Here is a 13,354-nt window from a genome sequence, read left to right on the forward strand (position 1 = left end):
TTTAATTATACCTTTTTTTATCAACTGGCAACTTAGTTTAGTTTTCTCTAAAAATTTCTGGCAACACTCATGATAATATCGGAAGGATTTTATCGGACAATGTGAAAGGGAAAATTGTATCCGATATCGGATATCGGCTATCGGCGTCCGATATCCGATATCGGATCGGATAATGTGAAAACGCTCTAAGGATGTCTCATGTCAGTTGACAACTGACGTATAGTAAGACAAGGATCTTTTGGCAATTGGTTGACATTGTCAAAAGGGCGTGGGTCTGAAACAAGGTTTGCCAACACAAAATCTCTCCTATCTTTCAGGGAATTTAGGATGAGTCCAATAGACTGATCTCATTATTTTTTAGAAACTACATATTTTTCTACAGTTAGTGTAGTGCGTCAGTGCGTGTGCGTGAGCAATAACGTTACGATTGTGTAATTAATAATTTATACAGACGGTTTGAGTTAATGGTATAAGTTATGTAAGATTATTTTAAATAGGGGAATATCATAATCGCATCAATCAACACATTCAATAATCTGTCATCAAATGACGATTTATTACAAGCATGACCTAGGTACTTTCCGAAATTCGCAAATTGCCAAAAGATCCGTAAAGCAATAATATTAACATGTTCTAATTAATTATTAATTTCACGAATGAAACATAATTTATCAATTTTGTCTAGTACTACTTATTTTCTCCATCGATACTTACTATAAATATTAAACATTGCACATTAATATGGAAACCGAAGCATCGCAAAGTACAGAAATAAAACCAAATCAAAACGAAGAAAACACACAAAAACCATCTAATGGGAAAACAGATGTAAATCCTACAAATTTAGCTTCTATCCCTACAAATGGCACTGAATCTGATGTCGCTAATAATACAGTGACCAAGGACAATACACATAAAGCAAATAAAAAGCCTAAAAAACGGAAACCTAAAGTACCCCGTGATGTGACTGCCCCTCGACCACCTTTAACTGGTTAGCTATTTTTTTTTGTTTAGTCGTCTTTTCTGATAAACAGAATTGTATGTTTTTTTAATCCCTTCTAGGATATGTAAGATTTCTGAATGAACGCCGAGATCAATTAAGAGCTGAACAACCAGAGCTTGGTTTTGCAGAATTGACTCGTCAATTGGCCAGTGAATGGAGTAAATTACCTACTGAAGAGAAACAACAATATTTAGATGCAGCAGATCAAGATAAAGAAAGGTAATGAATTTAGATTAAATTAATTAATTTCTCAATAAATTCACATGTTATATGCCCTATATGTTAATGTAAATTTTTAATGTAATGTAATATTTTTTGTAAACTTTCCATTTCTCAAACTGATACCAAAGATCACAAATAAATAAGAAGCCATTCTGCCTCGGTTATTGCAATTTTAATTGGTGTCTTACTTAATTATTTTTATCCTTTATTTCTAAAAATATTAAGATGGTGTAAATTATTCCACAACAACTCATATTATTTCAGATACATAAAAGAATGGGCTGAGTACAAAAAAACCGATGCTTATAAAGAATTTAGAAAGCAACAGATAGATATTAAAGACCCAGTCAGTGCAAAAAAAGTCAAACAAGCTACTACAATTAATGATAACAGTAACAGTACAAGTAAGTTTTACACAACTTGTTTTTAAAAATATCTTGAATACATATTATGTAATTATTAAGTCATCACATCAGCCTATTCCCGTCCACTGCTGAACGTAGGCCTCTCCCAGATCTCGCCACTTCTCCCGTTCTTCTGCATATCGCATCCACCCAATGCCGGCCACCTTCTTTAAGTCGTCAGTCCAACGCGCCGCAGGGCGTCCTACACTACGCTTGCCTGTACGTGGTCTCCATTCGAGTACATGCCGACTCCATCGACCGTCTGTTCTTCTACACACATGGCCAGCCCACCGCCACTTCAACGTGCTTATTTTGCGAGCTATGTCGGTTACTTTGGTTCTTTGTCGAATAACCTCGTTGCGAATTTTATCAGACAAAGAAACTCCTAACATAGCTCGCTCCATAGCCCGCTGCGCAACGTTGAATTTATGGATGAGTCCGCATGTAAGGGTCCACGTTTCGGCTCCGTACGTCATTACAGGTAGGATGCACTGGTTAAATGCTCGCGTTTTTAAGCTCTGTGGGATTTCCGACTTAAATATGTAACTAAGCTTTCCAAATGCTGCCCAACCCAAACGAATTCTTCTGCTAGCTTCCACGTCGAAGTTGTGTTTGCCTAGTTGAATGTTATGGCCAAGATAGATGTAGTTTTGCACAACTTCTAGTACGGATCCACTCACGCTCACGGGTCTAGGGACTATGTGTGCGTTGAACATGACCTTAGTCTTGTCCAAGTTCATCTTGAGACCAACCCGCTGAGAAGAACTGTTCAGATTGTTTAACATTTCATCGAGCTCTTGCACGGATTCTGCTATGATAACTATATCATCTGCAAAGCGCAGATGCGAGATGTATCGGCCGTTAATGTTGATTCCCCGTTCTTTCCAATCGAGTGTCTTGAAGATGTCCTCCAACGCACTTGAAAAAAGCTTTGGCGATATGACATCGCCTTGTCTTACTCCACGTTGCAGTTGAATTGATCTTGTACTCTGTCCTTGTACTTGAACGGTCATCGAAGCGGTTTCATAAATACATCTCAGCACCTCGATATAGCGGTAATCAATTTGGGCTCGCTGCAAAGAGTCCAATACAGCCCAAGTTTCAATGGTATCAAAGGCTTTTTCGTAGTCAACATATGCCAGACAAAGAGGTCGGTTATATTCTTCTGTTTTTTGAATGATTTGTCTCAGTGTGTGTATGTGATCTACGGTACTGAAGCCTTGTCGGAATCCTGCTTGTTCAGGTGGCTGAAATTCGTCAAGCTTACGAGCGACACGATTTGTGATTGCTCTTGAGAACAGCTTGTATACATGGCTTAAGAGGGATATAGGACGGTAGTTTTTCAACGCTGTTCTATCACCTTTTTTGAAAAACAATACCGTTACACTCCTACTCCATGTTTCTGGGATTGAGCCGCTGTGGAGGACAGAGTTAAAGAGCTTAGCGAGTTCCTTTATTAGCGGAGATCCTCCAGCTTTAATGAGCTCAGCTGTAACTCCATCTTCCCCAGCAGCCTTATTATTCCTAAGCTGCTCCAGTGCTATCTTGATCTCGTCCACGTCGATATCCGGCAGTTCGTCTGTATAGTGGCGAGTTAGCTTGGCTCTTGGATCAACCGCAGTAGGCATTTCAGGCCTTTGTGTTTTCTGTCCATATAAATCGCTATAGTATCTTTCGATTTCTATAAGTATTTCTGGTTTCGAAGAGACTATGTTACCTTCAGATGTTATGAGTTTGGTGATGTGACAATGGGAAGTATATGGCTTAGTGAAGACTTTAGAGCCTTTGTTGTTTTCTATGGCCTCTTTGATGGTTTTTGTATTATTTTGGCGGATGTCATGCCGAATACGTTTTTTCACTTCCTTATTCAGCTCTCTGTACTCTGAGGTATCTTTGTTACCGCATTCTCTCCTCTTGCGCATCAGATCTAGAGTCTCGCCAGAAAGCTTCGATTTATGCTCTTTCCTCGTTGGTCGAAAGTATTTGTGTCCCACCTCACGAATAATCCTTACAAGCTCATTGCTAGTGGTATTAACATCGTCGTCGTTCAATGGCAATGCTTCAAATCTATTTTTTAATTCAAGCTGGAACTTTTCAGAAACATCCTGGGTATAAAGTGGCTTCGGACGTAGCGTGGACTTCATCAGGCGCTTACGCTCTAGCTGCACATCAATATTAAGCGTACCTCTTACCATTCTATGGTCACTTCCGGTATTAAACCTACTGATCGCAGAGACATCGGTGAATATGTAGCGCTTGTCGGTAAGGATAAAGTCTATCTCGTTCTTAGTTATGCCATCTGGGCTCTGCCATGTCCACTTTCTTTGAGGCTTCTTTTTGAAAAATGAGCTCATACTGTATAGCCTCTGGCGCTCGAGAAAGTTTACAAGCATTCGACCCCTTGCATTTCTACATCCATAGCCGTACGGACCCACTCTTGTTTCACCCCATTCTTGAAGTCCAACCTTAGCATTGAAGTCACCCATAACAATCTTAAAATGTGACTGAGAATTCGACATAGCTTTAGCTATGTCGAATTCTCAGTCAAATATTAAGTTAGGGAAGCTAATAATTTGTTAACAATTTAACATAACTTTAACACAGGTGCCACACAAGCTATAGAGCCCAGTATGCCAGTAACAGCTAACAGTGTGGCTATAGTAAATTCATCACGTCAGCCAACTCCACCTAGACCCAGACCATGTGTAACACCAGCTTCAGTAAGAAACTTCATCATGTTTTTTGTTGTAATTAATTTAAAATAATATTTCCTACATATTACAAACATTTTGTAACAATAACAATTTTTTCATCCAGGGTGAAGATCTTGGTGATACAGATATACCAATATTCACAGAGCAATTTTTGCAACATAACAAATTACGTGAGTCTGAACTAAGGCAGTTGCGAAAAGCTAATTCAGATTATGAACAACAGGTAAGGTTACATTTTATTAATAATAATTTTTAAAATGTTATTAAAACAAAAAACAACATACATGTTATAAACTTGTTAATATACTATTTTCTCTAGAATGCCATTCTGCAACGACATGCTGAAGAAGTCAGTGCGGCAACATCAAGACTCCGTGCAGAAACAGCTGCTGCAGCTGAAAGAACAGCAGCACTTGTTGCACACCATAAGGCATTAGTAGCAACACTGGTTCAAGCATTGCAATCCACTGTTGTACCCCTCAGTGGTAAATTTTTTTGTCTATGTACTAGTATAAAAATGTTCATTAACTTCTCAGCTGCAATAAACATAAATCGGTTTTTTACTTTTTCAATTCAAATATTCACAGATATCTTCCTTAATCTATTTTACCTTAATGCTTGTTATATGTATAAATAAGATCTTATTTTATTAGAAACTAGTGGTCCGCCCCGGCTTCGCCCGTGGTACATATTTCGCAATAAAAGGTAGCCTAAGTCCTTTCTCGGGTATCAAAATATCTTCATACGAAATTTCATCAAAATTGGTTCAGTAGATTAGGCGTGATTGAGTAACAGACAGACAGACTTACTTTTACTTTCGCATTTATAATATTAGTATGGATTATACCTATTATTTTAAAGCAGCTATGTAATACATAATACCTATAATAAAGTGTGTATGTAATAAAATCATGATTTAGCTTAATTGGCTTGCAGAATATGAAATGGACTAATGTTTTTATATGATCAATGGCAAATGAGTATAATAGTAATTATTTTATTCTGTAAAACAGGTGGGCCATCTGGAGCAACAGAAAGCAACATTGATGAATATATGGAAAAACTACAAAGTCTAGCAACTGAGAGCAAGCACAACACAATTGTAAAACAGGCAATGGATAACTTAAATGTTGTCAATTTCAATTTTACTTCTACACCATTGTCATAATATAATTATATTTGATTAAGGCAGTGGCAACACATACTTGACAACTAGCTAATATTTTAAGGGTGCATTTTCTGTATTTTTGTCTCAGAACAAAGAATCCTATGGAACTGCCGTAATTGTTCAATTTGACGCGGAAATAATAATGATATACCCATCTCTTTCTCACAACAGTGGTTTTACCTTAGAAAAAGCATCTACACTCTTTTTATTAGCGCTCTCTTCATTGGCATCGATGTACCTTTGCTGCGCGGACGCCATCTTAGTATACGGTTTTGTTTACATGTGAGAAGATGTAATTGTGAAATTTTTATGATTTTCCAGTGTTTTTCGACCATAATCGAGTGTAATAAGTATAATTGAAAATAATAATAGGTACCATGAAGTGTTCTATAGTAGGTTGTGGCCTATGCCAAAGCAAAAACAGGCCGAATCTAACCTTTCAACGGTAAGTGGCTAACATTTTGTTAAATTGTTGCTTATATTAAAGTGTATTTATTATCAAGTGTATAGAAATCTTTTAATCATTTTACATTTAATCGTCTTAGTTATTATGAGCTGTAGAAACCCGCAATATTCTCCTTATTTCATTTGCATCGAAAACATAAACATGAGTGCTAGTGTCGAACATCATCGCATAAACACCTTATCGATAAATTATTAATTTGTTTATTAATTACGTGCGAAGTTATATATTGTTGTATATTTTCTCGTTTTAGTTTACCAAGTAACGAATCCCGGCGAAAGGCATGGTTGGAAAAGATTGGCATAGAAAATATCCGGCCAGGAACTAAAAACATTAATGTGTGCTCATTGCACTTTGAAGAGAGCGCATTTAATAAGACTTTAAACATTGTTTGATTGAGAGATGATGCTATCCCAACAGTATTTGCAAAGGTAAATAATTCATCAATCTTTTTATTAAACAACTAGCTGCTCCGCGCGGTTTCACCCCCGTGGCTCCAATACTGTTGGTCGAAGCGTGGTGATATATATTATATACCCTATAGCCTTCCTCGATGAATGAGCTATCTAACACCGAAAGAATTTTTCAAATCGGACCAGTAGTTCCCTAGACTAGCGCGTTCAAACAAACAAACAAACTCTTCAGCTTTATAATATTATAGTATAGATTTTATTTAGCTCATCCTGTTTGTTTTTTTTAGGTACAAGGTAGTAATTGAAATTGTACCCCCTTACTGTTGACCGATTAATCTAATTGCTATATGCTTCACAATATCTTTTTTGACATAATGCTCTAGAGACCTAGACTGTCATGAGACAAGTGGTGTGATGACTGGTACTTAAAACCTACTGAGTTATTTTTTAGTTTTTAAGATATTACCTACATTATTAAAATCTTTTAAAGTGAAACTTTTATTACATCGTCTCAAACTTTTTCTATACTTAATATTGTAAAAAGGAAAGATTTGATTGTGTATGCACAAAAAGACCTCAAAACTACTGGTCCAATTTTTTTAATTCTTTCGTTGTTGGAAAGCTACACTTTCCATAAGTATATAATACACTATGTTTGTTCAATAAATTATTTTAATAAAAAAAAAAATACTAAAAGTTTTACAATTTACCAAACATTGAGTCCATGTTTCTGTAGCAATCTATTTATTATTACTTGGGACCATATCTAATGTAACATTTTTATCTCTTTCAGGCAGACCATCCATCTCAATTTGCTTTAATTGACATATCAAATACTACTGATCAACCATCATGCTCAGGTTATTCACATCCACAAGATGCCAAGGATCTTGAATTGGTAAGAGCAGTTCTTGAATAGAAAACCTATATGAAATAATTCTTGTTTAAAAAAAGGGAACTTCAATACGTAACTTTTTCATAGTCTTAGTCATACATGCTGAGATTCATGTGTATAATTATGAGAACTGTTATCAATAATTAAAATTTATTTAATGTTTTAGGCTTCAGCACTCGAAGAATGAAAAAAATAGAAGAAAAAGTGGAGAAACAGAGAAAGAAAATTAAATGTTTAAATGAAGTGGTCCGTCAACAAATTTCCACACTGTATATGGCCAAGCTCATTTGCCGCATCTGTGACTACTGTCGCATGTACCTAAACATATATAGTAACCACTATAACTTAAATAAATTATTTTATGAAAAAATTGTGTTTGTTATTTAACTATACTTGCCCTTGAACATCTGCTTGAGTCACTCACATGTATTTTAGCCAGCGGCTCTGCTCTTTTTTATTTTCGTACATGCGAACGAAGTCGCGGGTAAAGAATGCTCTTATGATCGAATGGGTTGCTTGGAAGAAATTGCTTGGAGCAATAAAGCCGCCTTTTGACTAAATATGTCCTATTAAGTAAAATTTGTATTTTCTGTTTGTGTGCAATAAAGCTTATAAATAAATAAATAAAGTACCCTATGGATGGCTCCGGTCAAATAAAACCCGATGTTAAATTTCATCAAAATTGGCTTGTCCGTTTTAGCGTGAAAACGGAATATACATACATACACACTTTCGCATTTATAATATTATAAAACCTATCTTATGTGTTAATTCAAGTTACCCTCAATATGTGTGCTAAATTTCATTGTGATCGGTTCAGTAGTATTTGCGTGAAAGAGTAACAAACTTACACATCCATCTTCACAAACTTTCGCATTTATAATATTAGTAGGAAGTGATAGGATAGGATTAGTGAGGATACATAGGTATATAAAGAAAACCCTGTCAATCGCGAAAAAAATCAGCTGTTTCATATAAAACTGCAGAACGAAAATATCAAAATGTATTGATTACACACTACAGCCACAGTATTACAATATTATTTCCTATAGGAAATATGGTAATACTGTGCTACAGCTATCCCTAGTAGGTAGGTACAATTGCAAAATGGTTAATCCGAATCACGAATTACCGAGTAACGATTGCCCGATAGAAGTAGTTATCTTTTTTATTTTGTTGAAAGAAGTACCTCTTACTAGGTAAGCACCTACTGCATACTTATCATTCAAAAAGACAAAATTCTTATTACCTGAATTACCCATTCTTAACTCTATCATCAATCGATACAATATTATCGACTAGACGAACAAGTGAACGTCCCTAGCCCGCCATGTTTGTACCCCGATTTGTTTACTTAGGTATGCAGGAAAAGTACATGCATATGGCAGTTCCATATGATCGTTGTTCAGAGATTTTTGTGCCAACATCTTGGCACTAAGCAAGCTGCCTATGTTTATAGCATAATAGCTATTATTTTGTCAAATCTGTAGTATTATTCACTATTAAAATGTTCCACCTTGATTTTTCTTTTATTGACCATAACAATATGTAACCATAATAACAAACAAGATGTGTTTAATTTTTTTTTTTAAGATTTTTCACAAACCAATATGAAGTAGGTCAAAGTAGATAACTATGTATTAGATAGTATAATGAAATAATGTTTGAATGATGTGAGAATTTTAATTCTTCTTTTATTTTAATAAGGGTTTTTTAGTTCAAAATAATACAATATTTATTTTTGTTAATCACAATTACATTATAACTTATATAATACCTTTGTCATTCCACTGTGTGTGCAGAATTTCTGTGGAAATATGTTCAATGAAAAAAGTAACATCATGTAACATTATAAAATTATTCGCCTTATTTAAAAAAATTACCTGCACAAAGAATTCTGTTCTGTTCACTGTTCATAATATATTTAAAAAACCAAAACGTAGTGGCAGTATTGTGAACTGCCTAACAATAAAAACAATATTAATAATTTTATAATGTATTTCATTCATCACTGTCATCAGAATCTTCACATTCTTTTTTAATTTCACTATCAACATCATATTCATGTAATTTTTTCCTCCAGATTCTAATTAGCATATCCCATGATCTCCTGCTGTATTTCATGAACTTGTCGGGTGTTTTCGGGTCATCTTTTGTCCTTTGTGGCCTAAATCAAGAAAGAAAAAAAAATATTATTGTCCAATAAAAAATGTTGTGTGGTTTTATGAAACCACGGTAAAAGTGAAACTGTTCGAAAGGTTCCGAACACTGCTTTGTGTAGCGCATATTGCGTGACGGTCGGCTGCCGAGTAGGTATACCTACTCGGCAGCTGCGATACACGCGACATGCGCTACACAGACCAAAAAGTTTGTTTGTAATAAAAGTTTCACTTTAAAAATATACATAACATAAACACTATATAAATGAAACCCCATTACAAAGTATTTTTCCTTTAGATTATTTGTTGTCCAGATTATTGGAAAGATGCTAAAATATATTTGATCTACACTTACAAAGGTACTTGTTTGATATAATTGTGGTATCCAACTGTGTTTTTTCCATAGTCAATTTGTTTCTGACGTCTTTGTAAAACAAGGGGGTCCAATTCTAGCTCCAATGGTTTCTTTGGCTTGCTGCAAAAAGAATAATTAATATTTATTTTAACTGATAAAACAACAAAATTGTTATTTAAAAAAATGGGAGATGGTATAAGTACAGATAAAGCCTATCACAATGAAGTTGGGATTGCAATAATTGGAACTTCACTAAATATTAATAGTTGAGTCTTTATTTAATATTAATAGTTGAGTCTTACATCACCTTGTCTTAGTGCTTGTATCATGTTCTGAATTGCGTTTTGGCCTTTTTCTATTTTTGGAATTGTCTCTGCTATCATTTTCTGATTTCATTTTCTCCTTAGTAGCTCTGCGACCTAAAATAAACACACAGAGGTACATACATTTGGTACTTGAAGTTGAATTAATCATTAAATATTATCAAATATATTACACACCATTAGACTTTTCTTGGTCGCATTCATCAACCCAATCAAAACCCACTTCACTCATGGTAAAGGAAATTTATCAGTGATAGATCTATAAATCTTTGATTGCTTTGATACCAAGCACAAAACTAACCAAGGTTGGGAACAAATACAGAATTTGTTAATGTACATACAAAATATATAAGGCACCGGTGAAAATTATTAACACCATTCCAGAGTAAAATAACATAAAATTAATGAAAATGTTTGTTATTCGAGTCTTGTGATAGGAATTTACTTAATTCTTCATCGTGTTAAAGTTTTTAAATAATTTTAATAATAAACAAGCGATATGATTATACGCGCGCATTTATTAGTTAGTTCTTTAAAGACAAAACATCTTTCCATGCAGGAAATTATTGTGTTGTCGGATAACATTGGTCAGGGATTTGGCGCTTTGCTTAACAACTTAGGGCATAAAGTAACTAATTTTTGTACTCCTAATAGTTCATTTACATATATCATGAATTCATTAGATAATTTTAGTTTTAATGAAAATAGCATTGTTGTTATATTATATGGAGATAGTCTTAATCTAAAAAAACATGACATTGATATAGGATTTCAAAAAATGTTGAAAATTAGTAGTGAGACAAAATGCAAATTTATGTTGTGTACATTACCATATTTGCCTGGTTTGACACAAAATCAATATAGATTTATCTATAACATTAACTTAAAATTATATAATTTAACAAATCATCATAGTGATGCATTTATATATTTTGACATAAATTCATGTACAAAATCTTTTTGCTTGACAAGGAATACAGTGTATCTGCCATTTAGATATAAGAGAGAACTTGCTATGTTAATAGCATATAAAATTATTAACCAGTCTGGTACATGTTTGGTATCAGACCATCGATCTACTATAATTTTATGTAGTAGTAATTATATACATCAACCGAGGTTAAGTGTTGACGGACAAACTAGCCCTAAGCTAGATTTAAACTAGTATGTAAGACAACAGCTAAGCAGCCTTTTTCCCTTGTACATCAAAATATTCAAGGCTTGGCTAGCAAATTATTAGAAATAGAATTATTTTTAAATCATAATAGTATAAAAATATTTTGTGTAACAGAACATTGGCTTAAACAATGTCAGTTGTTATTAAATATTGATAATTATAAATTAAAAAGTATATACTATAGGGCACATGCTATTCATGGAGGTTCTCTTATTTTTGTTCACAATAGTGTTAAATGCAAAGAACGAACTGACATTGTAAGTCTTTCTGTAGAACGCACCATTGAACTGTCCTGTGTTGAGCTTGAGCGTTATATTATTGTTTGCGTATACAGACCTCCTTCCAGTGACTATAATATGTTTGAGACAGTCATGGAAGAAACATTAAAGCGTTTAGGCAGGAGTAAAAAGAAGGTAATAGTATGTGGTGATTTTAATATTGATTTACTTTCACACACACAGACGGCAACACGAATAGTTAATTTGTTTCACTCATTTAATCTGTATAAAGTTTTTGATGAACCCACACGAATTACACCTACTTCTGCAACTTGTATTGATAATATATACTGTGATTGCAACTGTCTAGAAAAAAATATCCTCAATATACTGACTTCAGATCACTGTGGCCAGAAAGTAGTTTTGGAATGGGATTGCATACCTAAGTTTAAAAGAATTAATGTTAGGCCTATAACTAAAAAAGGCATTGATAAATTTAGAGATAATATTAATAATAAACTGCCTAACCTGAATGATCAATCCTTTTATAATAATCCTTGTGAAATGTTTACAAATCTTTTTAATTTAGTTCATAATGAGTTTAAAAAAATATTTAAAGTTAAATCTTTAAGTATCACCAAGGATTTACCATTTAGTCAATGGGCAACACCTAGTATACACAGATGCAGGAACATTCTATATGAGTTATATGGCATGAAGCAATATAACAAAGACTTGTCATTCCATAATTATGTTAGAAATTATTCAAAAACTTTTAAAAAAGTTTGTTTCACTGCCAAGTGTCTATATGTCAGAGATAAAATACGCAACTCTGATAACAAAGTTAAAACTGTTTGGACAATTATTAATGGTGAAATGGGCAAAAGCCGGACAAATAGTACCATAAAACTTGTAAATGCTGGCAGGGTAATTGACAAAAGTGCTGATGTTGCGCTTGCTTTTGAAGATTTCTTTAGTAGTGTCCCTGTTAGTATTACTAAAAAATTAAATTCATCATCGGTGCTTGCGGAGTCCTATTTGAGGGACCATGTTGCGGAGTGTAATGTATTATTTGAATTGCGACATGTGACTGCAGATGAAATTGTTAAAACTTTTAAAACATTAAACTTAAAAAAAACATGTGATCTCTGGGGAATGTCTGTGAATTTAGTAAATAATATTATAGAAAACATTGCCAACCATTTAGCGTTTATATTTAATCAATGTTGTGACTGTGGTATATTCCCTGATTTATTAAAGTTTAGTAAAGTTATTCCTTTATTCAAAAGCGGTGACCAAGAAGACTGTAATAACTATAGGCCTATTTCTATTTTACCAACTTTGAGCAAAGTCTTCGAGAAATTGATTTTAAACCAATTATGTAGTCATTTTGTTTCAAATGGTTTACTGCACGCCAAACAGTTTGGTTTTACAAGGGGGCGCTCTACCACTGATGCTGGAATAGCTCTTTTGTCACATATATATAAAGCATGGGAAAATTCAAAGAATGCTTTGGGGATATTCTGCGACCTTTCTAAGGCTTTCGACTGTGTAGAACATTCCACTCTATTACGGAAACTAAATTTTTATGGTATTAAAGGTTTATCTCAGGACCTCATAGCTTCATATCTTCAGAACAGGGTACAGACCGTTGTTGTTAATGGAGAGAAATCTTGCGGTGCGCCGATTAACATTGGTGTTCCGCAGGGATCTATCTTAGGACCGTTTTTGTTCTTAGTGTATATTAATGACCTACCTTATTATTTGCAGGATATGTGTGAAATAGTACTGTTTGCAGATGATACCTCATTAATATTTAATGTGGATAGATATGACACAA

General features: G+C 34.1%; 2 protein-coding genes across 3 annotated transcripts; one reads left to right on the top strand and one right to left on the bottom strand.

The window, feature by feature from the left end:
- Positions 1 to 274: 274 nt before the first annotated feature.
- Hmg-2 (High mobility group protein 2) lies at positions 275 to 8,803 on the top strand. 2 transcript variants are annotated; one of them, XR_016457389.1, is made up of 8 exons: positions 275 to 991; positions 1,063 to 1,222; positions 1,490 to 1,629; positions 4,234 to 4,349; positions 4,447 to 4,566; positions 4,663 to 4,828; positions 5,357 to 5,586; positions 8,694 to 8,803. XR_016457389.1 is itself a non-coding variant. In XM_090108640.1 (7 exons), the coding sequence occupies exons 1-7, from the start codon at positions 742 to 744 to the stop codon at positions 5,509 to 5,511; spliced, it is 1,107 nt and encodes a 368-aa protein (XP_089964766.1). In that variant the 5' UTR covers positions 275 to 741; the 3' UTR covers positions 5,512 to 5,593. The 2 variants fall into 2 exon arrangements, 1 of the variants encoding a protein (XP_089964766.1); XM_090108640.1 differs by lacking the exon at positions 8,694 to 8,803 and having other exon boundaries at positions 5,357 to 5,593.
- A 159-nt stretch (positions 8,804 to 8,962) lies between these two features.
- On the bottom strand, positions 8,963 to 10,633 carry Slbp (Stem-loop binding protein). The gene is made up of 5 exons (XM_090108603.1): positions 10,461 to 10,633; positions 10,297 to 10,378; positions 10,104 to 10,215; positions 9,797 to 9,916; positions 8,963 to 9,449 (listed from the first exon to the last, which is right to left on the bottom strand). The coding sequence occupies exons 2-5, from the start codon at positions 10,349 to 10,351 to the stop codon at positions 9,284 to 9,286; spliced, it is 453 nt and encodes a 150-aa protein (XP_089964729.1). The 5' UTR covers positions 10,352 to 10,378; positions 10,461 to 10,633; the 3' UTR covers positions 8,963 to 9,283.
- Between the last annotated feature and the right edge of the window lie 2,721 nt (positions 10,634 to 13,354).

The sequence above is a fragment of the Colias eurytheme genome, chromosome 13 (genome assembly GCF_061535395.1).
Source record: "Colias eurytheme isolate Ceu_HAF_F1 chromosome 13, ilColEury1 Martin Lab GWU primary, whole genome shotgun sequence".
Classification (NCBI taxonomy): domain Eukaryota; kingdom Metazoa; phylum Arthropoda; class Insecta; order Lepidoptera; family Pieridae; genus Colias; species Colias eurytheme.